Source organism: Channa argus, chromosome 14, assembly GCF_033026475.1.
Source record: "Channa argus isolate prfri chromosome 14, Channa argus male v1.0, whole genome shotgun sequence".
NCBI classification, from domain to species: Eukaryota; Metazoa; Chordata; class Actinopteri; order Anabantiformes; family Channidae; genus Channa; species Channa argus.
In genome coordinates, this window is record NC_090210.1 from 11,196,390 (window position 1) to 11,221,499 (window position 25,110).

The following is a 25,110-nucleotide window of genomic DNA, read 5'->3' on the forward strand; positions in this document are numbered from 1 at the left end:
TTCTCATTCTCCTCACTACATCCATAAATCTCCTCTTTGGTCTTCCTCTAGACCTCCTGCCTGGCAGCTCCAACATCAGCATCCTTCTACCAATATATTCACAATTTCTTCTCGGAACATGTCCAAACCACCTCAATCTGGCCTCTCTGACTTTATCTCTGAAACATCTAACATGAGCTGTCCATCTGATGTCCTCATTCTTGATCCTGTCCATCCTCGTCACTCCCAAAGCAAGAGTCGGATGCCGTTCCTGCCACAACCCTCTGCATTTATCCAGACTTGGGACTGGCAAAAGAAGACACTTGCTTGTGCCCCCTTGCGGTTGCAATTTCTGTTCATCAAAGGTGCACCATAATTATTTTATGCCGCTTTCTAAGGTTTCTAAACTATATTTCAGAGTAAAATAGTACAATTTTATACCACTCCACCAATTTAACAGCTATACAAACTAACTGGTTACTTTACTATTTTTCATTACAATGTGTTATTTTAGATTGTTTGGTTTTGTTGTTTTAATTAAGTAAATTATTACTTTCACTTATTACAACTAAAATAATTGTAATGTATCTTCGATAACAGGGTTACGAGTAAGGAGTTTAGGTAGTCAAATGAAACTTAAAGTTAACTTCTTGTTAGGTTTAATAAATTCCCACAATGACACGGTGCCATACTATACATGAACAGAACAGTGCTGCCACCTGTTGGTCACAAGGCTTAAAAGCAAAATGCTGCTTTCTTCTTATTGGATGATGAATCCTGACGAATTACAAGCAACAAGGAAATAAAATAAAGCAGGTTTTCTTTTAGATTGTGTGACCAAACTCTAGGTAAGGCGTGTATTGCCAATTTAAGAGATACGTTTTGTTTCACTTAATGTATTTATCTTACAGAACATACGATATGCCGCTTCACCGATCATTGCAGTAGTTTTGCTATGCTTGTCAGTATGTTCATAGTTTCTCTTCACAGACAGAATGGGTGACTTTCCCGTGAGCCCGTTGGTTTGTATTGGTGTCGGGTCCAGTTTTGCTTTCGCTGGCCTGTTTTATCGTTTATACCAAGACAAGAAGAAAGAATTGAAAAAACTGAAGGCAAGCACACAATTACGAACACTCAGCTATTAATAAAACAATGGTTGTGCTGTGAGTTATAAGTTGTTGTTTTCTTTTTTTTTTTAATTGTAGGAAATCCCAGTTTTCAAACCAGACGAGCATTTGCTCAAAGTACTGAAGGCAACTCCCCACAATCGCTTGCAGTATGTTGCTGTGGAAGGTACAAACATGCCGAGAAAATTATCACTTTTGTAAATGCAGTTTTGAATGGGATCAGTTCGAGAGATTGTTTAAAGTGTACCTTATCTATGGTTAAAGGTATGGTCCAGGCGGACGGCGAGCCTCTGGCCAGCCAGTTTGTCCCACGGTGCTTTGGGGTGATTCAAAGGACAACAGTGGAGGAACACTGGCAATACTGGAGTTCTTTAACTAGAACATGGTAAATGTTAGACATTTTTGGTATAATTATATCAGCCTATAGGCCTAGTATAAACACCAATGTTATCTTATCTTTTAGGAATTCTCAGACCATTAACAGGAAAGAGAGCAGCAACTCTGTGCCCTTCAGCCTGGTCAGCCCTGGAGCCTATATCAGTGACTTATCTGTGAAGGTGCAGAACCCTCTGGAGGCCTCTGGGTGCTACCTGGAGAGGGTTTACTACAAACTAAGACGTGCTGAGGAGGGGTTGGTGAATGTGGTGTTGCAGGGCCTCAATGGGGAGAAACCTGTGGCAATGGAGGAGAGTGAAAAGCTGCTGCGGGTGGGGAGCATCCTGACTGGGTTTGGGGAGGTGGTGCTGGAGGGAGGCCAGGTAATCAGGCTGCAGGCACCACAGGATGGGCGCAAGTACATCCTGATGCTTACTGACTACCGAAGCTTTATAGACCGGCATGAGAGATCAGAAACCATCTGGAAGGTGCTGACTGCACTTACTGGTATCACAGGGACTTCCCTTCTAGCTGGGGTTATTTACAACCTAGTGGGAAAACAAGATGACAAATCAAAGTAGGCTTGAAGATGTGGATCCTTCAGGTTTGATCACTGCAGAAGCTGTGCCACAGCTATTTGTAAGATTCCAAAACCGCTTAATAGATTCTATAGTATATTCATCATGTTACCTGGTTCAAGCGCTGACAGTTATCTTGTCATATTGCAATTACAGAGTGAGGGGCAAAGCACACTGAAAAGCATTAGTAAAATAGAAAACAGTTTCACAGTCAAATTATAACTAAAAGGATCATAATTTGAGAGTTTTTAATTTTTTCATCAGCCAGAACAGACAGTCAAAAAGAGTTATTTTGTGTGTTAGGTGTTGGGACAGTGTGCATCATTTTTGCCTCTTATTTTGAAGTGTAAATCCAACATGCCTGTCAATTTGCAAGCACAGACCAAATAATTTTTTTTTTAAATAAATTTCAAATTCTATATGTTCTGATAGAGGTTAGGGCATAATTAGACGGTCTGATGGCCTAAATGAATTATATATTAGGAGCCTTGCTACAAAATAAAATCCTAATCCACAGATAATGTACAATAGCATGACTAGTTGACCTATGATCACATCAAATTATTTCTTCCTCAGTCAGTGGAACATAATCAATTGTCCCATGCTTCCTTTAACATGTAACAACTCAAGGGAACATTTTTTTAAATTCACATCAAATCAGTCAAGGTTTTACTTTGGTTAATGTTTCTGCTCTGTTACTGGTAATCTAATCAAGGAAATTGTCACTGGAACATTTCAGATGTGGGAAATCAAAATTTACTGTGATATGGAGGGAATCAGTTTTTCCTTCTACTTCTTGAATCATTACGATTTTCCTGTCAATGTTCAATTTATAGATGAAACCTGGAACTAAATACTGTTGTAATCTTTTTTTTATAAAGGCAGTTAATCTTGTGTCTAATAAAGGCAATAAAACATTTAATGCTGCATTAGCAGTTTATCTTCTGAGACATTTGGTGTTGTTGACAAGTAAGAAAACTGATAAGTTAACACATTTCCAACAACGCTGAGGGTCTTCTTTATTTGGATGGTGCTGTTCATAGTTCACAGCCCTGACATGGCATATGTCATAAAAATGTACTTCAACTGTACAGAGCAAATGCTGAACGCTGCTTGAGATGGGTAGAGGGTAAATAAAACCACATGAGTCCATTCATTCACAACAGTTCATGTTATACAGAATATTGCTTGTCCTTCTCTCATGCGCTCCTTGTTATTTCCCTTCCTCCTCTGAAGACTCCTCTGCCTCCTCCAGCCACTGAATGAACTTCTGCAGCTGTGAGAGAACAAACATAAAATAGACCAGTCAGAAATTTAGGACTATAAAACACCAAGACCAAGTGACATACATGCATCTGTCATCTGTAAAGTATTCACAGCGCATAACCTTTTCCACATTTTGTTATGTTACAGCCTTATTCCAAAATGGATTAAATTAATTATTTTTCTCAAAATTCTAGAAATAAATACCCCATAATGACAACGTGAAAGAAGTTTGTTTGAAATCTTTGCAAATGTATTAAAAATAGAAACCGAAAGAAAAACATCACATGTACATAAGTATTCACTTCCTTTGCTTAATACCTTGTTGAAACACCTTTAGCACCACTTAGAGCCTCAAGTCTTTTTAAGTATGATGCTACAAGCTTTCAGACCTATTTTTGGGCAGTTTCTCCTATTCTTCTTTGCAGTTCCTCTCAAGCTCCATCAGGTTAGATGGGGAGTATCAGCCATTTTCAGATCTCTCCAGAGATGTTCAATCGGGTTTAAGGCTAGGCTGTGGCTGGGACACTCAAGGACGTTCACAGAGTTGTCCCATAGCCACTTCTATCAAGTATGTCTGTACATTGCTGCATTAATCTCTCCCTCGATCCTGACTAGTCTCCCAGTTCATGCTGCTGAAAAACCTCCCCACAGCATGATGCTGCCACCACCATGCTTTACAGTAGGGATGGTATTGGCCAAGTAGTGAGCGACGCCTGGTTTCCTCCAGACATGATACTTGGTATTCAGGCCAAAGAGTATCTTTGTTTTATCAGAGCAGAAAATTTTGTTTCTCCTGGTCGGAAGGTTCTTCTTCTGCTGAGGAGTGGTTTCCATCTGGCCACTCTACCATTCAGGCCTGATTGGTGGAGTGTTTCAGAGATTGTTGTTCTTCTGCAAGGTTCTCTTCACAGAGAAATGCTGGATCTCATTCAGATTGACCATCGGGTTTTCTTGGTCCCCCTCCCTGTCCCTTCTCTCTCTATCGCTCAGTTGGCCATGCAGCCTCTCTAGGAAGAGTCCTGGTGGTTGCGAGGCCACTGTGCTCATTGGGAACTTCAATGCTGATGAAATTGTTCTGCACCCTTCCCCAGATCGGTGTCTCAATACATTACTGTGTCAGAGGTCTACAGACAATTCCTTGAACTTCATGGCTTGGTTTGTGCTCTGACATGCACTATTAACTGAGGGGCCTTATATAGACAGGTATATGCCTTTCCAAATCATTTCCAATCAACTGAATTTTCCACTGGTAGACTCCATTCAAGTTGTACAAACATGTTTGTAGAATTTTTAAGAAAATAATGAATTTGATCCATTTTGAAATAAGGCTGTGACACAGCAAAATAGGGAAAAAGGTTAAGCGCTGTGAATACTTTCCAGATGCACTGTATCTGCAGTTACAAAAAAGTAAAATAAAAAAATTATAATATCATAATAATATAAGTTTTTAATTTATTCAGCTGTAAATGCCAATTATGTGAGATTTTTCATGGATTTTGTTAAATATGCACTTGACACATTGCTGTTAGACACATTGTATGTGTGAGTTTATGCTTTAAAAAGCAGAAATATAGCCTATATTAATACTTCATAACAATTTTACAATGGTATTCCCTTGAGTAGTTCATGTAGATATAACAGGAAACGGAAGTGATTATTTTAAAATGCTGCCCAGGTTTGGCAATATTGTCTTGTTCCTTTTAAAATTGATATATTTAAAAACAATTTTTGCTTCCTTAGTAGGATTACATTATGCATCATTATGCACAGTGATTCAACAGTAATGTCTTATTTCATATTATTTCTAATTTCATTCATTTCATTATATTCCATTTTTTTTATCCCTCACCACCTTGTCTTGAATTTTTGCATCCATAACATAAATAAGCATTGAATTCCCTCTGTAAATTCTCTGTTACTCATTCAAAGCACAGTGCATTCAAATAAAGTTAAAATAGTAACCTGTTACTGATCTCCAACCTTTATCCACTTATTTACTTCTCCTGAGCTGGTAACAAATTTTCTCTTCTGCTTTTACATTGATGATCTTCCCACAGCAGCTGGACATGAGACATCAGTATTGTTTAACTGTGTCCTGTCTGAACCAGTTCACCATGGTACCTACCCCTTGGTTCTTGCGGAGTTGTTTGCTCATGTCTGTGGTGGCACCCTGGGAGAACCAGCGTAGTATTATCTCCTCCTCCAGGATCTCCAGCTGGTACATGTTCATCAGGACCTGAATTCAACACAATCCAGCACTTTCAGCAACAGCTACCATTCCAGCTTGATGAATGCAGAGTAAATTGCACAATTACATAGTTGCTTGATCACCAACATCTTTTCTTGTTCAACCTTTTTAAAGGGAGACTTCACCAATTTTCAACTGGCTCTCAGTAGCTTTAGTTTAGGGTGTAAATGTACAATAATGCTATTAAACTTCTTACTCTCCAATTTTAAAATATTTCTCTGCTTCTAGCTGAAGAACTCCTCCAGATGACTTCACCCAGAGAAGTTTTTCATCATTAGGAGTTCAGGTGATGTCATCTGGTGGAGCACTGGAAAAGCATGTTGACCATGATTACAAGATGACATTATCTGTACTGAAGGTTCCTTTCAAGTGATGTCATCTGGAGGCATTTTTTAGCTAAACCAAGAGAGATATTTTGAATGTTTAATAGCATTTATGTACATTGTACCCAAACTAGAACCAAAAGAAGTAATATCACAGTCAGTGTCCTTTAATATTCAGAATGCGACTGACTGCACATAGTGATGTTATTTGCCTCTGACCTTGACCATGGCAGCCCAGTGACACTCCTGCTCCAGGAAATGGTCCTCAAAGGCCAACAGACAGTCTAAATGGTCCTGGGCTCTCTTCACATAGTTCTTAAACACCGGCGCCCACTTCTCCAATAACTAGAAAGAGAAAGAGAAAACTGCATTCAGCATTTGTTTTTTTCTATCATGTTACAAAGATGTGCTGTAAAAAAAAAAAAGAGAGAGAGAGAACAAAATAGGAAGCTCATTACCGGCAGGAGCACAGCAACATATTTTGATGTAGTGAGCTGGGGTCCATGCTGCTGAAAAGGATAATCTAGAACCACTCTGGTTAAAATCTGCATCACCTCCTTTAGACTGATATTGTAGGCATACCTTGGGAGAGACAATGAGTAAAACTGAATGTGCATTGCTTTCAAAGACAGCAATAAAATTGCAGGCAATTATGAGTTCCTCCTTACTTTAGAGAGTTGATCTCGAGCACAAGATTGTCACAGCCAATGTTTTCTTCCAAACCTCTCTGCAGAGTCCCCAGCACCTCCATCTGGAAAACTACACATGAACAGAAGAGACAACAATCTAATTAATTCTGTTCACTCAAAGATAATCTAGAGACTAACGCATTTGTGATCTGACAAACACGTTCCAGAAATCATTTTAGGGAAAAGTCAAAGTAAAGAAATGAAATCACTCCTGTAACTTTGTGCAGTAGGCAGGAGATATGCTGTTTGACAAGCAGAGACCCCTCTCACCTTTTACATCATCCATTTCAGGGGAGGGTATGACCAGATCATCAGACCCATCAGGCTCGCTGTCCTCACTGTCACTCTCAGGGTCTGGGTTCAACACCAAACCTGGTGTTGAACAAGACAGAAATGAAAGACTGCTGGGACATGGACTACAGCATCATGGAAATTGCCAGTTGCACATGCCAGCTGTCGTACCCCAGAGACACTGCAGCAGCTCCTCATCTTCAGTGTCGTCCATACTGCCATTCTTCCAGATGTAGCCTTTTCCATCTGCTCCAACTTCTGCTGGGTTGAAAACTAGAGGACAAAAGGAAATAAAGTTAAGTTCAGAGAGATTTAGGGAGTTTGATAAGCTGTAAATGTGTCTATACATACCTTTCTGTTTGGTTTTATCTTTACTCTGACCAACCTCAGCATCATCACTGAGAAATTCATCATCATCATCCTCTTCTTCCTCCTCTGGGTGGTGCATAGACACCACAGTCCCTTCTAGGAGAGAGATGTTTGGTCCAATCACCACCTGAAATTAAGTTAACAGGCTAATTCAGGTCTGGTCTGGCACCATGGTTTGAGATGTAGACGTGAGAAATCATGGTGCAACCCAGAAATAAAAATGTAGAAATACAAAACACAGAAAACATTTTAACAAAGTAGATTGTTATATTAGTAGGAGTGTGAGCTTCTTCAAAATACCTTTTTGCACACGTGCTCCATCTTATTTCTTATTTACCTACTTTTTTATTGGAATTTCAATGAACTGATAAACAAATAACATGATAAATTTTACAGTTTGATTTTAAATTAATTAATGCATTATTACACTGAACAAAAAGCAGAGAGGTGCAAACCTTAATCTCTGTCCTTTGAATTTTTAATATATACACTATATTGCCAAAAGTATTCGCTCACCTGCCTATAAACCCATGTGAAAATTAGTGACATCCCATTCTTAATCCATATAGTTTAATATGACGTCGGCCCACCCTTTGCAGCTATAACAGCTTTCCACGAGGTTTAGGAGTGTGCTTATGAAATACATAATACACAGTGCTTGCAGTCTTCGCTCTAATTCATCCCAAAGCTGTTCTATCGGGTTGAGGTCAGGACTCTGTGTAGGCCTGTCAAGTTCTTCCAAACCAAACTCTTTATGGACCTTGCTTTGTGCACCTGAATTCATTTATTTGGATGGGTGAGCGAATACTTTTGGCAATATAGTGTGTGTGTGTATAAAATATCAATAAAAAACCCAGTTTACAAATCCTTCTAAACTAAAGGAGTATGTTACTGTTGCTCCTTATATTGGTTCCTTATAAGGTTGTGTTTAGGTTTGTGTTATTGAAACAAATTCAGTGTTTTCACGCTGTTTCTTCAGGTTTCTAAACACAACTTGCAAATCACAGATATATGATTCACGTCTGGGTTTTTACCAAACCATTTCAAAATGACAAATGACGTTTTTTTTCCAGGTGTGAGCTTGGCCTTCCACCACCCTTCTGCTCCGTTTGTACGTTTGTGTGAGATGCTCTCGTTGACGGCACATATGTAAGCAATCAGTGCAAATTTATATTACAATACACTAAATTTCTCTAAGTGGGAGGAATTACGCTTACAATATAACAAGTTACGGTGCAGCCCTATTAAAGGGGGATACGTGTGGGACTAATTCTGACCAAGTTCATTTTAGCTGCTTGTCTAGTAAGCTCATGACTTCAGGAAATCACCTGACCTATTGGTCTGGTAGGAACCAGTGGCTGGATGTACTATCAAATTTCTCAACAAAAATTTTATATACATTACCTAGAGACAAGCAAAAAACATATTATCCAGAAAAGCAGGTTTAATCAATAATGGGATTATTACATTAATATTGCATATATAAAGAACAGGGGTAAAGGAGGACAATACACTACAGTATGTTACTTACATTATATGCAAGGACACACTGTTTATTGAGCACCACACCTTCTTTGACCACAGTCTTGTCACAGACCACAGACTGGCTGATCACCACATTACTGGCAACGTGAACATTACTCCAGATGTAGGCATGATCCAGAATAACATTGTCACCTGTTGCAGTCAAATAAGAAGAATATCAATCACACTTTGTCATACATTGTCAAACACATGCACAGGGAAATTAACATTTCCACATTTCATCAATGCTAGCCAGTAAGCTCACCTATGATGCAATTGTTACCAATGACACTGTTGGAAATGTAACAGTTAGCTCCAATGCTAGTGTCACAGCCAATGAGAACATTCTCCTCCATCTGGCTGCCATGGCCCAGGCTAACGCCCAACCCTCGGTAAACATTGTGGCGAGAATATGTGCAGCTACGTCCCTCCTGGTCTGTGAAGTTAGCCTCCGGTGTGAGGGGGTAGACCCACCTCCGCACAAGGTCTGACGACACTGAATCATACATGAGCAAGTTGGACACTCTGACACCATAACCGTCCTTAGTGACATGCATGTGTATCTGGTTTCCCAGGATCTAAAAAAAGAAAATAAATAATGACTTGAGCCATCTTAAACAGCACCTCAGTTTCCAAATTTCCAATTTATGGCCCAGTAATACCTCTTCATTGACCAAGATCCCTTTTACAAAGTCATTCCTAGTTTGGTAGTCAAAATTGTCAGTGAAGAGCTCTGCAACCTGAAAAATAATAAAATAAAAACTATGTTACCGTAGACAACATAAATTAATCAACCAGTTCCTCTGTCTGTTTGAAAACTGACCTGTGGAGAGCAGATACTAATGTGGCAGTCCAGGAGATCATGTCTGATTTCAAACTCATCACTTCCATTGTGAAAAATGTTCTGCAAAACACAAACAGGATCACCTGTCATTCATCAACCGAAGGCACAAATATAACAAACCACCACTAAAACTGTCAGTTACCATAGGAAAGTGTAACTTCTTCAGCCCCTGTGTTTTCTGGTAGTGTAAAATCCGCTGGCTCTTACTATCCATAGCAACAATAACATCATCTTCCTCACAGCGAGACTTGTGACCTGGTGATGATTCCTTAAAGATCATAGTCATCACAGAGATGTTTTTCTCCATCTTACGACGATGCCTGTGTAAAAGGAAAACAATTCTCAGGACAAACATTGTATTAGAGCAAAGCAGTCTTGCAGACCACTATCCTTGTTGCTCCCCACAATATAAAAAGAGTTAGAGATATTTCTTACCTATGTTCTTTCAGTGCCTCACTGATATCAATATTTGACACCACATCTCCGTAAACCAGCACAAAATCGGAGCGCACAAGGTTCTTTGCATCAACATCCCTGAGCACATCTCCCAAGGACCGGTACAGATCTGAAGTGATGATGTGGACTGTGTTTGGAGAGGTGGGTCGACACCACCTTGACCTCCTGCCAGAGACATTGTTGGGTCAAACTCTTTCATGGGTACCAATAAGCACAAAATGTGCTCCTCATACAGTACCAAAGAATCTTACAGTAGGTGGTCCTTGATTTTGCTGGCCATCCAGCAACAGAAGACAAAGGTTTCCTGCACCCCAGTGGATGTGAGGAACTCCAGGGTGTAGTCAATCATGGCAGCATTACCGAGCGGTAGCAAAGCCTTTTTTCAGGGAGAATGTGACACATGACATTAGCAACGTTACAGTCACGTTATATGATGGACGCTTCAAATATCATCTCCAGCATACTTAAGCAAAACCACACAATAGCTTAATCAAAACTTTAGATGCTGGAGCTCGAGATAAATTAAAGTAGTTTCAGCACTGCAGCCCCGTCACTGTTTACAGCATGGACATAAGTTAGCTACCATTAGCACCACAGTTAGCTTGGCACGCTGCCTACCCGCGGCTGGTCTTTGGTCACCGGGAAGAACCTCCTGTTGAAACTGTCAGCGACTAAAACAGCCTGCAGCGGCTGCTCTTCTTCCTCCTGTTCACCTGCTCCTTTTCTACCTGAAAGGCCAGGACCTGACCGACTCTGTTTTCCTCCTTTACCGGCCATGTTTCTGTTTGACTCCCAAGTAACTCTGTCATCAGATGCGACTACAGCGACAGAGTTAGGACAATCTTCGTCTTGTCTTTGAAGCGCAACTAGTTTGCGCGTTTCAGGGAGTTAAATTTTTCAGGAGTGCATGATGAATTACAATAATATGTACATTTAACATTTAAAGATATTCTTAGTATCCTTCAGCAATAAAAAGGCTTAAAGTCTATACTAAATATTAGTCTGCTTTTGACCTTTCTTTGCTTTTTTCTATTATTTTTGAAAATATGAAATGTGAGCAAGTATATTAAATGATAGAATGTTTATTATTGAATATAAAGATACAAAAATATCTCATGTTAAACTTTTATGTATATCCTTTAATATTTAAGGATCTATTAAGATCATTTAGCACATATTCCTAAATAAATGTGTATTTAAAGAAAATACCACAAAAAAATTGAAACAGCAAACCTGTGGGTCGGAAACGTTTCATAAGAGAATGGGAGAAATTACGTGCCCAAACCCCAAACAGGGAAATTAACTTAATCCTGTTTTATATCAGCAGTGGAAACATAATTACAATGTCCTAATGTCAATTATCTGTTGAATGCTTGTCAGTAGCAATGGTGTTTTGATCCCCCCTACATAAAAGGTTAAGCAGTCAAACAAAAAATAGCGAAACACTAAATACACATACTGAAACAAAAGTGACCTATTTTTGTGATCAAACTTAATTTTTTGGAATTACTTTATTGCAAAATGATCCAGTTAAGTACATCTGAACCAACATGTTTAACTTAAACAGAAACAAAAACATCTGGTTCCTGCCATCCAACAGTTTAGACAAAAACCTTCATTCACTGTCCTGTGTAAGCTCAACAGTTGTTCTTGATGTTCTTAGTAAAACACCAGTAAAACTATTTGAGGTGTCTGGTGATATTCTTGGCATGCTCCAACACTGAGTTGTATCGCAGGGTTTTGGACTTCCAGGTAGATGGAATGCCTTCAAGTCCAATCTAGGAGAATTAAAATGTCACATTTCAATAAATCATCATACATAGTGGTATAATGTGAAATATACATATAATATCAGTATAGCACGCACCTGAGCCCCAAGACATGCGCCAATGAAGGACCCTCGGCTGCAGGTGCATCCCCCACAGCTCATAGTGTCTCTGATAGCCTGCTCATACTGCCTGGCTGTCAGGACTCCATGCAATGCTGCTTGGAACGCACCTGGCAAACCTGAGAGAGCATCAAAGCCAAAGGGAAAAAATATGAAAGCATTTTCAAAGTTGTCTCGGTATCTGACAGTTGCCTCAATCACAGGTACTACTTGGTTAAAAAAATTAAAACAAGCTTTGTGAGAATACCTCAAGTGTTTGGAAAAACAGAAGGGATTATCTCCTGAGGAGTCTTCGATAAATTCTCCTTCACTTGATGAATGTGCCCTGAAATTAGACAGTGAATGTGAATGCATTTGGTGTGATAAACTTGCACAAACATGAACAGATGCACGTTCTTAAATGCCACGACTCAGTGCTGTGACTGTAATGTACTGAAGCAACAAAGGTGCAGGCCTTACATACCAATGACTGAGTTGTCCATGTCCTGTGGCAGCCTTCTGTTCTTGTCACTGAGCTGATCGAGCACTGCATCCAAGGCTTTTGGGTCAGGACCATTCAGGATGAAATGTTCCAGGAATCTGGGAAATGAGACAACGTATAATCCATAACGTGTTTAGTGCCTAAAATTCAAGTGTGCCTGTATGCCTGTACTCATCAGTGCTCGTTTATGTGGAAATAGTCAAATTAAAGCAAATAAGCATATAAATAAACGAACCGTGCTGCTGCCAGAGTTTCTGCCACACACGCATCATTGTTCTGAGTGACACGGACGGCTTTGTCCACCTTTTCCAACATATCAGGCTTTCCTGCATAAAACGCCACGACAGGAGCCAGTTTGGCTATTCCGTCAATCTGACAGTCATTCTCACAGCCTGGGGCAAAATATGACACTTTGGTTATAAACGTATCTCTTTATAATGTATAGACACTTTAAGAATCATAAATATGTACTGCAGCTTTACCCGTCTCCTCTTTGCCTGCGTCCACATTTTTCAGGAAGCTCTTTAAACTAGCCTGTCTCCAAGGACCTTCGATGGGCAGCTTAGGTCTTGGCCCTTGTTCAAACAAATGTACAACACGCATTGGATTTGCCTCATTAGTAGGTGAAGACACGTGGAATCACTCTTCATCAAAACCCTATACTAGATATTTTTCCTACCTCCTCTGTCTCTGTAAGGATCGTTGATGGGAGTATCATACTCTGATCCCGGCCCAAAAAATTTCAGTGTACGCTGCTTCAGGTCGTCAACATATAGACCTGGTCAGATACATCAAATATTAAATTCAAACTGCAAAGTCACATGATCCTTATCACTTCTCAGGGTCTGCAGAGACCTTGATATGTGTAAATCAAGAGACCTAAGAATGTAGCCATATACACAGTACACTACATTCCCAAACAGCATCAGGTAGCGATATGTCCATAAACTACAATTAAATGTATTAGTTGATTTAATTTTTTTAATTATGTGCTCGACAGTTTATAAAAAAAGGTCTCCATCTCATTTAAAATTATTTATTAACAGTTATTTTATACAAATATGGTCAAATTTAATACTTCCAGCTCATAGGTGTTGTGAGCTGAAGTCCCGAGTTGTCGTTTACAGCTGTATTGTCAGTCATTTGTACATGTACAGAACAGACAACACAATCTACAGAAACTATGTTTCTGTCAAATATCTAAACTGAATTGACAGGAGAACACAGTTCTGAATGTAAAAGTGTGAAGGGACCTTGAGGGAGACTGCTAGGTCACCAAAATGAGGAAAGAACCCTACCTCCACATTCAGACAGGGACTCTAGCAGTATATATGCCTGGTCTCCATAGCAGCTCTGCTGGCCCGTCAGCCTCCTGTAGAATGGGTTGGCAGACTCAGAGCGGAATTCAGGGTTCGGCTCCTGAGCTAGAATCGCCTGCAGCTTCTGGAGGTCGTACACCCAGTGGAGGGGCTGTGCTGCAGGGAACAAGTTGACAGACAATCTCAAGTCCTACCAGAGGAAAAACCACTGGTGCTGTCATTAAAGATTTAGATGGGAGCACAAACCAAGAATCTGAGCTGATTATTACACTTTTATGGCTTTACGGACACTGGAATTTACAAAAATTGTTTGTACTTTACCGATTTTTACTAATTACAAAAGATATAATGTACCAGTACAGCATGACTGACTTTTATTGTTATTACCTGCAGCATCTGCAACAGCTGATCCTACAATGGCTCCTATCGCTCTGTCAGCCAGAGCTGCAGCCATCTGAAAAAACAAAGAATTAGTGCATTACAATGAATACTTATCATTTTTGATAACAAGGGTTCGTTTAATTTGAGATGAAAGAATTGGTTGAATAACGAACACTCTGAAAATGACTTGATACTGGATTCTTTGAGTTAGTTAGGTCGAACACTGTGGTTCCAGCTACTCCAATGTGATGGTTTGCTTCTTATCTCTGTTACACATATGTCATTTTGAGGGTTTTGAACTAAACAAGATATCTGTAAATTCTAGCTTGCACTCAAGGTACAATTTATATGACATATGACATCATTAGGTATGTATATACACATAACATTTTAGAGACTATTTACTGATTAATAAAATATATATATATATATATATATATATATATATATATATATATATATATATATATATATATATATATATATATATAAAGTTAGCACTGTTACTTCATGCACTGTCTAATATTTGCTGAATATTTGTTTTTATATTTTTTTAAACAGTTAAGACTCGATACAACATAGATTGATCAATCCTTGTTAGGGGTTTGATTTTATCTGCACTCCACTACATTTCCTGTGCTGCCTGATCGTACGACCGTAGCCAAAAATATCTGAAGGTAACTACCTTCAGTACAAGTTGAACGCAGCATTGCTTGTATTTCTTAGTTGTAAATGAAATAATCACATGGGATAATTAGCAGTCATGTGCGTTTAAAAACTGTTGATTATAGCAAACCTATGCTCGTTAGCAGACATGAACGCAGGCTGACGTCTTACCTTGTACTCCGTTTATATAGACTGATACTGTTAAGTGTCGGCACCTGCTGCAGGTGATCGAGATCATTCGTGCATAAATTATACACAAACCACGCAAAATGTTCTTAAAAACAATGTGTTATATAAGAGTTATTAGCACCACCCACAGAGAAACAGCAAAGATAACCCCGCCCCCTCCGTGAAGGCCGTGTGACCAGCCTGAACACACCTTCTGTAGTGACAGTTTAATGGACGTTGTCAGAGCTGTTACGTAATATGACTGATGTTAATGAATGTGAGAATTAACAACAACGAAACAGGAAGTTTATTAGGGAAGTTATCACATTTCAAAACAAAAGAGAGGCCACCAATTTGATCAAAGGTATAGTTGGGGACGTCCACCTGTTTTACTTTCGAAAGAAATCAACACATACTGACTGAATCTTGTAAAGCGTTCTATTTTGTTGGGGAAGATCTTTATTTCTTTATTTATATGCAGAAGTTTTGAGGTTTCCAAGGATATTTCCTCTCTTTTGAAATGAGTTTAACACACTGCTTAATTAAATTGCTCTTACAAATAATATTAAAAAAAAGAAACAGCAGCTTTCAATATATTATAGAAGTACATGTAATTAATGTAACGTACGTAATTCATTTGTTTTTTACCATACTTACTTATTTTTATTCCTTCTGTTGAATTATTTTTTTCCACAATTAATAAACATTTATGTACTTTTCTTTGTTCTACTGTATGTAATCAGCACTATTGTTTTTATGTGTTTTGAATTATATTACCGACATTTTAATATAACATTGTTATCTGTATGCGTTAAATAAATAAAAGAAGGTTGTATTAACACGTTTTTATAAGTTTTACATCAGTATGAGCAGCTAGTCTGGGTTAAACTGAAAGGCCCAGTGCGACCCAATAGTTTACTTTTAGGTAAACAGCACCATCTACTGATCAAAAGAGGTAACGGCTGCAAAAACACAAGTAAACAAAACCCAGTTGTTTCTAGACAAACCATAACATAGAGCCTGACCACTTTTTGTATAATACATTTTTTACAAGTGTATACAAATTAATTTGTTGTATGGTAAACAGCAGACAATTTCGTGGTACTTGTACTTTGCTGGAGTATTTCCACATAAAAATACACTTTTACTTTGCTACAATTTTAAGACAAATATTGTGCTTTTACTTTTGCTGTACTTTTACCTGAGTACTCAGAGAAATCAGCTTTCTCGGGTAATCAGGAATGGAGTGTTTGTGCACTTAAGTAACCTGGTTAACGGAAATCTTTGTATAGATGCAGCAGAAAAGTAACTCTCCTCCACCTAGGACTTATTTTAGAAGCCTGGCGCAAAGATTTTAACTGTATATTGACGGAAAACGCTGCTTTTTGACTTTTCAATCTCTATGCGAGTGTGTGTTTGTGTGTGTGTGTGCGTTTGATTGTGAGTGTGAAAGGATGAATTAGAAGCAGTGTAAGTCGATTCGAGTACTAATAGGTAGAAAAGTATTATTTAAGTGCACACCATTTACCATTTTACCTTTGAGAATTCATGTTACCAACAGCATCATAGTGATGCTGTTTGAATTTCATTATTTTCTTAGTGGAGCAATTGTACTTTTGTATTTTTAATAAAATTTAAAGCATGTACTTATGTACCTCAACTTGAGTAAAGAATTTAAAGTGGTACTTCTAGTTACAATAAAGTTATTATTAAGCAAATGCTATCACTTTTATTTTAGTAAAAGTTTGTGTATTTCTATCCCTTCTGAACCTGTCATGGTAGTAAAAGCACAGACATCACTGAGGACTCTAAAATTAAAGCAGCTAAATGGTATGCAGCCATAATAAATTGTTTTTATATATTATTTACAGTTCTGCATTTCTTACTATGACAAATGTCTTTGATTTACTGTAAGTCAGCTCACTCAGCATATGGTTATAGTTACTCGAAAATACTTGCAAGTTAATGCTTGGTGAATGTGAGCAGACACATGTATATACCACAAACTTGTCTAAAGCCTCTTTCTTCTCTCAAGAGAGTGAAATCACAGTAAAGGACAAAAGCACAAAACATTTTTATTGCAGCTCAGTTCAGTCATCTTCGTCATTAAAAAAACATATGCTTGAACCTCACAGATTGGGGAGAGATTGAGGCTCCGGTGAGCAGAAGTACAAATTTATAATTATTTGATATTTGATACACATATATGCAGATTTTACAGCCTGCATAATGCTTTGACCAGTTATAAAGATATAAGTGTTTAATTGTCTATTCCACTTAAGCCACATCTGAATAAACTGTTTCAAAAACTTTATATATATTCATAACTTTAGGTAAAGAAAACAGTCTTTGAGGATGTAATGTGGCTACACAAGGTATAATTTAAACTCACTTAACCCCTCTTCCTCCAGACCGCCCTATGTTTGTGAGCCTCTGCTCATATCATTTAATTACAAGTTTACAGTAACACAGTGGGCCACAGTTCATTCATTCATTCATGTCAGAGTCACTCACACCACATAAATCTGCAAAACACCCCCCCGTACCATCTCCACCACACACATATTGACAGCCAGTGCATCTTTCAAATATTTTCTTATTTCTGCTTTATTGCTTTGGGCTTATGTGTCTCCAAGATGGAGGGGTGTGTTGCGTACGTGTGCTGGGGTCCGATAGAGTATCATGAAACCATGGCCCCTGTATCTATTTATAGCTCACCTCTTGCCTTTCAAATTGTAAAATAATATCACATGGAATCATCTCAAGCATACATAACTACATTACAGAGGACACACGTGTACTGTAGGTGTCGGGGTCAGACTCTGAAACATTCAAGAAATGACCGCATGTCCCCTCTTCCCTCAGTAAAACTCTATGTTTCACTTTCTTCTTGAGTCAGGGCTAAGTGACACCTATGCGTTCAATCATCAGCAGGTGCACCACCCTCTCCTCTCTCTCCTCTCCTCACCATGTCCCTGTGTGACCCAGCTCCACATTCAAGTGGTATGACGGTGCCAGCAGAAGCAAATCAGACACCAGCACCCCCTCCTATCTACTTCTCTGTCCTACATCCATTATTTTTAGCCAGGATTCAAGCCTCCATCTACACTTAATATGGGAAAAGGATGCCTCAGAGTTGCAACTACCTCTGCATCCATCATATCATTCTTTGGTGTGAAGCAGACAGCTTTCAAGCAACTGTTATCAGACTCACCATGATTAACACACACACACACACACACACACACACACACACACACACACACACACACACACACACAGAGTCCAATCCTCCTTTATATTTTCATTCTTTGCACATGCACCATCTCCCTCCACCCCCATCACTGTCTTCTAGTGTTCTCAGCCTTGACAAAGAAAGAGAGTGAGAGCCGCTTGGTCCTCATCATCTTATCATCATCATCTCCACCCACTTTAACAGGTCTGTAACACACACTCAAGCATGCACTTACACACAAAGCTGTCACCCCAGCAACCACCCTGGCCCCCGCCTCATCTTGCCCATGCTCAATTACACCCCACATAGACACACACTCACACCTATGTCAAACTTAGCCCATCCCCTCTCGCACCCAGTGCCCCATTGCCAGTTGTTCATGTGGGGTTTTTATTAAGGTGGATGCAGGAGTTGGTCTTGCTCTCTTCTGGGTGACGCGGATTGGAAGGGGTTCTCCATACTTTCTTCAAACTGTTTTTGAAATAGTTTCTGAAACTGAAAATACATCAACGGTATCTTAGAGAGAAGCCATGAAGTGGACCTGGGTGCTTGTGGCAGTTTTGCTGTCCCTTGGGGGACTATCACTGGGAAAGGACAGCTTGGACTTCCCTGAGTATGATGGCAAGGACCGTGTCCATGACCTCAACACCAAAAACTATAAGTCTGTGATGAAGAAGTACGATGTTATGGTGGTTTACTACCATGATGCTGTTGGATCCAGCCGCGTCGCCCAGAAACAGTTTGAGATTGAGGAGTTGGCCCTTGAGGTGGGTTGAAATGAGAAGTGTGCGTAGAGTAAAAAGGATGCTATACTGATGAGGACTAGTACTGGATATATTGTGTCAGAGTTTGTGGTTTTGATGCGGCCGTATTCTGCTGGATGTGTGACTTTGATGAAAGATCAAATTCTTAATTAGAGTGTAACTGTGGCTACAGGTGGCTACAGGGGAATTTACTTGGCAATAGAGATGAGTTTTTGGAAGATTTGAAAGTAGGTAAAGTGAAATGTCATAATTTGGAAAATAGTTTGCTGAACAAGCTGATAAATGAGGTCCTATAAAATGTGTTTGTGTGTAAGTTTAACACACCTCCGTCAGCATGCCTCTCCCACCTTAGGCCTCCTGTGAGCCTGGATACTCAGCAGTTTCATCACATTCTTTGCCGGAAAAACATGACATCATCACTCAGCGCTAAGCTTTAGCATCGAACCACAGCTGACTGAGCCTGCATGTGAGGTTACATTAGAAATGACTAAATATCAAATGTTTCCACATATACGTGTCACATAAATACAGCTAAACCACATTTTCCAGAAAAAAGCTTTATGTGCATTTGTTGTTCCTACACTGATTCCAGTGGATGTGGACAGCGTGTGGATTTTTAACACATTTTTAAATAAAGTGAAGCCGAACATACCACATAGACTTTACTAGTTTGATAGCAGTAAAAGAAATAATGATTTCTTCTGCAATTCAAATAGCTGTTTTGTAAATGTGTTTTAAGGGTGATGACTGATACAGAATTGTTTTTAGGGCTTTGATCACTGTACAGAGACAAGTAAAGGCTTCCATCGTAAATACTTGATACATTATTAAATTTAAAGAAAAAAACATACAGGGTCAGTTGATATGCGAAAATAAAAGAAAAAAAAGTTTGGGCAATTAAAACAAAAATGAACAACCAATTTGGACAACTAGTATGGGCCATGACGCTGAATCCCTGGAAAATGCTCAAGCTTTTTCTCTGGTTTATTATTGACAGTTGTAGTCAAACGCTTTAATTTAAGTTGTAGATTTCATACGGTAACTACAGTAACATCTTGCAATCAACAAACTATGGACCAATCTTATATAATGACATTATAAGAGGAAAATAGTTGTTATGGATAATAATAGAAAAGCTAAATATTTATAACTAGTATATCACATCATCCCAACAGCCTCCTGTGTCTCTGTATGGGTGCGTTAGGGATCCGACTCAGGGCTGAAGGCCAGCACTGGAGGTTCTGGATCCAGTACTGCAGGCTCAGCTCTGCGCTGTGATTGACACCTGCAGTACTGTACTTGTCAGCAGATCCCAGAGTGCTGAGCATCACTGCCACCTCACCAAAATAGTCCCTGGTGCTGGTGTGGCTTCTGGGGCTATATTTATCCTGAGCTGCTTTTGTGGTGGGCTGAGCTCTCTCAAGGCTTGTGTTTCTCCTTATGAATGTATTATGAGTTAGATTTGCTGCTTTTTATTAGTAACAGACAATACCAAAAGGATGGGTCTGGGTCATATGAAATATGACATGATGAGAGGGAGGAAGTTGTAATTAAGTTTTTTCCCTGTGTAAGCCTGTGTGTGCGTGGGAATGCACTTTGGATCTAATGAGTAATTGTTTAATAATTTAATTTATTAAATTAAATTTAGATACATGCACCTGCCTTCTCCAGAGCAGACAGACTATTAAACTGATCACTGTCCACAAAACCTGTTAGATAAATACACATTGATATACACTGTATTTTGCCTCTGTCTGCCCTTAGGATGACAAAACAGGGTGAAATAATTAATTCCTTTCGCAGCAGTAATTATAATTTAGCTGTCCTGACAGGAAATCATAATGTGACAAATCATATGTCACAAGAAACATGTACAAAATAAGAGCACCAGTGTACAGTTGCAGTGCAATTTGCATGTTGTGTACATTCACATAACAAACACATATCCAGTTATGAAATCCTATCTTAGAAACTGAGGCTGTTGGTTTAATTTTACATATTGGAAAGGTTTGGTTACTCTGCACATGCTCAACTACTTTGCATAATTTATATTTGGAGGCAATGCATCTGTAACATCTATGAAATTACAAAAAACAACAATCCTGCAGAAACAAAGATGTCATCACATAATTATAACAGAAATCATATTTATTCAAATTATGTGCTATAATGAAGATAAAACAATCTTTGAAAATTTCACCTGAACAAGAACCGTGAATTGGATGAACCAATGTAGATAATAAATTGACTGATAACTTTAAACATTAGGATTTAATTAATTTGTTTACATTAATACACAACTAAATCTGGCATTTAGGTAATACTGGTGCTTGTTACATATCTGTTTATTACAATTAATCCTTACATGTAATACTTAAGCTTTCCTTGCCTCAGTCACTTGCCCTTTCAAAGTTTATTTTAGCCTACTTACATGCCAAAAGGGTAGTGTCTGCAACAAAATATAGAGCAATGCAAATAAGTTCAAGTCAAAATAAATCCAAAATGCTGCACCTAAAGATTGGTTGCTTTTATAAAATGTATGTAATTTTAATTGGGTTTGCTTTTGCATAACTTGAAACATATTATTTTGCATAACTTGAAACGTAATAATTATTAATATTATATAAAGATATCATGTGCCCCACCTATCTGCAACTCCAATCACAGAAATGCTGGGAATTATCTGCACAACAAACTGCCAGACAGCCTGGTTAGTCAAACTATTTTTGACTTTTTAAATACAGCTGCTCAAGATCTGTGACACTCATGTGTTTGTGTGTGTGTGTTTGTGTGTGCGTGCACATGGGCGTGCGTGTATACATTTTACCCTCCAATCACATAAATAGACAGCCCACAAACTACTTCCTCAATGCTACTGGGCTTGGAATGTACCACTGCCATTGGTGGAATCAACTGTCAGTCAAGAGGTTCAAGTTTCAAACAGATTTAGAAAGTGCATGAACAGCGCTCTGTAAAACAGGCTTTTATGGTAATGAAACTACTGACTGAGACAACTTTGTCAAAAAGATGTAAATAACAGTGTAAAAGGCTTTCAAATGCATGTGATATAATGACAGAAATGTATGAATATTGTTTCTACGGTGAACCGAGAAATCCGAAGCCTTTCTTCATTGTTGTGACAGTTTCTTTGTTTTCCAGCTTGTAGCCCAGGTCCTGGATGAGTTTGATGATGAGGATATCGGAGTCGGTCTCATTGATGCAAAGCAAGACAAGGCTGTTGCAAAGAAATTAGGTAAACACAGCTGCAGACACTTAGAACAGAGCTCATTAAGCATCTGATCAGCCAGTATCATAATATGAGCCCCCTTATCATTATTCTAAAATGGCTAAACAGTTATTATAATAGCTGAATTAACTTGTCTAAATGAAAATATGTTTCTCTGGTTTTCCTATGTATTCTGTTACAGAAGATTAAAGAATAATGTGGGAAAGTTGAAGCCCAATTAGTATGTCTGACCTTTAACTTTGAGGTCAAACACTTGTCCTTCATGTGCTTTCTGTATTCCCAGGCCTTGAAGAGTCCGACAGCATTTTCATCTTCACAGACGACGAAGTGATTGAATATGATGGCGAGCTTGCAGCTGACACACTTGTGGAGTTTATCTATGATGTTCGTGAGGATATAATCTCCCAGTTAATAGCCTGCTTTACTTTAGACTCAAAGACTCAAAACGTAGTTTGCTATCTTTGAAGAACATGCACAGCATCTTTTCCTTTCTCTGCTCCAATTTCCTCCATAGGTTCTTGAGGACCCAGTGGAAATTATTGATAATAGTAGGGAACTGAAAGGCTTTGAAAACATCGAAGAGGATATCAAATTGGTGGGCTACTTTAAGAGTCACAAGTCAGAACGTAAGAATCTGCACTGTGATGGCATGATAACTGTTTCAATCAACGTTGTTAAAATTGCTTTTTTTAAACATATTTACTCATAAATGTACATCAAACAAGTGCAAAAGAGATCAGCCTCAGACTGCTTTTTTACTTTGAGGTGCAGATTGATTTGACTGTTAACAATGATTTTATTTAATATTACACACTACAATAATGATAAGAGCAACTAATCTACATTCTTAGATTTAATACTGGCTCTGATCTACTGAAAGATGTTGATGGAGACTTATTAAATTTCAGATTTTGATGCATTTGCCGATGCTGCAGAAGAGTTCCATCCTCACATCAAGTTCTTTGCCACATTCAGTGCCAAGGTGAGTAATTAAGGCATAGTATCAGATTAAAACAGTGATTCATTGTTTTTGGGAGGTCAGGCCTCGCAGCTCCTCCATCCATGTGTGAGCATGTGTGTTTGTGTGAATGGGTGAATGAGAGGGGGCCTAAAGAGCTCTGGGCATCGATAAGGACTATACTGTATAATTGCAGAGCATTTAACACTTAAAGAGGGAAATGGAGGACCTAACGGGAGTCTTAGTGTAAGGTATTAATCAACAATATGTAGTAAAGTAAAGTATGTACAAGAAATGAAGGACATAAAGACCATTTTATTTGATGGTTTAATAGTAAATGAATTATGCATATAACAAAATATATTAGAACATCTTTATTGCAATGTATTTAAAACTTACAACTTTATTTTATTCTTAAAAAAATATTAAGAATTATATAATAATATAATATATAATAATGTATTTATTATATTAACTATATAATAATATAATAATTTGCAGCATCCTTTAACCTAAATATATTTACATATATACAGTACATACATTATTTCTATGATCTACATTTTAACCCATGCAAGAATGAAAAGTGTTTAAACTTAAAGTTGATGTAGTAATTATAATGGCTTAAGACTCAATGGTAAAATGGATTTGAACTAATATTCATCGTGTCAGCACCAGTGGTTTAGAAAGTCAAGTTTATTGTGGTGTGTGTTAATATATCTCCAAAAACAGTGGTTTAAGCAAAATAAAAAGGTCAACAATGTGGCCCTTTCTTTTCCAAATAGAAACTGAAGCCAAATATGGCCTAACTTTAGTTTACAATTAACTACAAATAACTAAACTAAATACGACAGCTTTCAGTCTTATTTTAAAAGAAATCACTCAAGCTCAACACTATGAATTAAAAATAAAAACAAATGTCATGTAAAATCATGTTTGATCATAATTTGTGAGTTATAACTTTTACGTAATGATCTGTCAATCCATTGATAATGTCTGACAGGTAGCCAAAGCTCTGGACCTAAAGCTTAATGAGGTTGACTTCTACGAACCCTTCATTGATGATCCCATAGTCATCCCTGGAAAACCTTATTCTGAGGATGAACTGGTGAAATTTATTGAAGCTAATGACAGGTAAGTCCCATTTGTACAATGAATTTACTTATTAAGTAAACCCATCACCTGGAATTCTAAATCTAAACTTTAAATCATTTGTGTTCTTCAAGACCAACCCTAAGGAAGCTGCAACCACACAACATGTATGAGATCTGGGTAAGAACTTTAAAAGTCATTAGAAGAATAATTCTTGAATTTGTTACCTCTAACCCCACTGGGTTTCATTTGATTTTACTTTTTCCACAGGATGATGATATTGATGATGAACATATCGTTGCTTTTGCAGAGGAGTCTGACCCAGGTAAAGAAAAACCTGAGTTACATTAACTAGGAATGACTGAGATGTCATTTTTTATGCACTGTTGATACTGTATGTTGCTATTTCTGTCGGTGGATGAAGGAGTAAAGGATGTTGACAAATTTAAACATGACCTATTACAACCCTGTTTAACTGTGGTTTTCTTCTCTGATCTTCAGATGGTTTTGAGTTCCTGGAGATCCTGAAGCAAGTTGCCAAGGATAACACTGACAACCCTGACCTCAGTATTGTCTGGATTGACCCTGATGATTTCCCCCTTGTAAGAATCAATAACAATATTTGGGGAGGTTAAGGCTGACAGACATGTAATAATACTGTGTAAAGCACATAGGTCAAGCTATATTAATTCACGTGAATGTATTTTCCTTGCAGCTTCTGCCACACTGGGAGAAGACTTTTGGCATCGACTTGTCTTCTCCACATATTGGTATTGTTGATACTGATGATGTGAGTAGTATTTTGATACTCATAGGAGTACTCATAGGATCTAAGTTAATTT

At 38.3% G+C, this 25,110-nt stretch overlaps 4 protein-coding genes across 4 annotated transcripts in view; 2 read left to right on the forward strand and 2 right to left on the reverse strand.

Moving 5' to 3' along the window:
* Positions 1-702: 702 nt before the first annotated feature.
* Positions 703-2,451, forward strand: mul3 (mitochondrial E3 ubiquitin protein ligase 3). Its single transcript, XM_067474475.1, has 5 exons — positions 703-827; positions 970-1,091; positions 1,185-1,272; positions 1,371-1,491; positions 1,570-2,451. Exons 2-5 carry the CDS (start codon positions 975-977, stop codon positions 2,060-2,062), a joined length of 819 nt encoding a protein of 272 aa, XP_067330576.1. The 5' UTR covers positions 703-827; positions 970-974; the 3' UTR covers positions 2,063-2,451.
* A 598-nt stretch (positions 2,452-3,049) lies between these two features.
* Positions 3,050-10,893, reverse strand: eif2b5 (eukaryotic translation initiation factor 2B, subunit 5 epsilon). The gene is made up of 16 exons (XM_067474473.1): positions 10,688-10,893; positions 10,321-10,445; positions 10,049-10,234; positions 9,756-9,933; positions 9,593-9,673; positions 9,432-9,509; positions 9,035-9,347; positions 8,777-8,922; positions 7,228-7,372; positions 7,048-7,149; positions 6,856-6,957; positions 6,565-6,655; positions 6,355-6,478; positions 6,116-6,241; positions 5,451-5,561; positions 3,050-3,335 (listed from the first exon to the last, which is right to left on the reverse strand). Exons 1-16 carry the CDS (start codon positions 10,844-10,846, stop codon positions 3,273-3,275), a joined length of 2,130 nt encoding a protein of 709 aa, XP_067330574.1. The 5' UTR covers positions 10,847-10,893; the 3' UTR covers positions 3,050-3,272.
* Positions 10,894-11,360: 467 nt separating this feature from the next.
* On the reverse strand, positions 11,361-15,151 carry selenoj (selenoprotein J). The gene is made up of 10 exons (XM_067474474.1): positions 14,976-15,151; positions 14,145-14,211; positions 13,737-13,913; positions 13,118-13,216; positions 12,921-13,013; positions 12,674-12,830; positions 12,421-12,536; positions 12,205-12,282; positions 11,937-12,076; positions 11,361-11,847 (listed from the first exon to the last, which is right to left on the reverse strand). Exons 2-10 carry the CDS (start codon positions 14,209-14,211, stop codon positions 11,749-11,751), a joined length of 1,026 nt encoding a protein of 341 aa, XP_067330575.1. The 5' UTR covers positions 14,976-15,151; the 3' UTR covers positions 11,361-11,748.
* A 3,430-nt stretch (positions 15,152-18,581) lies between these two features.
* Positions 18,582-25,110, forward strand: part of casq1a (calsequestrin 1a) — a 7,636-nt gene continuing 1,107 nt past the window's right edge. Inside the window, exons 1-10 of the mRNA XM_067475583.1 lie at positions 18,582-18,974; positions 22,131-22,224; positions 22,502-22,602; positions 22,733-22,844; positions 23,127-23,200; positions 24,180-24,310; positions 24,403-24,448; positions 24,539-24,593; positions 24,770-24,870; positions 24,984-25,058. Coding sequence (XP_067331684.1) covers positions 18,738-18,974; positions 22,131-22,224; positions 22,502-22,602; positions 22,733-22,844; positions 23,127-23,200; positions 24,180-24,310; positions 24,403-24,448; positions 24,539-24,593; positions 24,770-24,870; positions 24,984-25,058 — 1,026 coding nt within the window. The 5' untranslated portion in view covers positions 18,582-18,737. The remainder of the gene's footprint in view (positions 18,975-22,130; positions 22,225-22,501; positions 22,603-22,732; positions 22,845-23,126; positions 23,201-24,179; positions 24,311-24,402; positions 24,449-24,538; positions 24,594-24,769; positions 24,871-24,983; positions 25,059-25,110) is intronic.

Coding starts and splice junctions, on each gene's coding strand:
- mul3 (XM_067474475.1), top strand. CDS start 975: ATGGGTGACTTTCCCGTGAGCCCGTTGGTTTGTATTGGTGTCGGGTCC. Junction 1,092..1,184: donor AAGAATTGAAAAAACTGAAG/GCAAGCACACAA, acceptor TTTTAATTGTAG/GAAATCCCAGTTTTCAAACC. Junction 1,492..1,569: donor AGTTCTTTAACTAGAACATG/GTAAATGTTAGA, acceptor CTTATCTTTTAG/GAATTCTCAGACCATTAACA.
- eif2b5 (XM_067474473.1), bottom strand. CDS start 10,846: ATGGCCGGTAAAGGAGGAAAACAGAGTCGGTCAGGTCCTGGCCTTTCA. Junction 6,656..6,855: donor TGAAATGGATGATGTAAAAG/GTGAGAGGGGTC, acceptor GTTCATGTGTAG/TTTTCCAGATGGAGGTGCTG. Junction 6,479..6,564: donor CTCGAGATCAACTCTCTAAA/GTAAGGAGGAAC, acceptor GTCTCTCCCAAG/GTATGCCTACAATATCAGTC.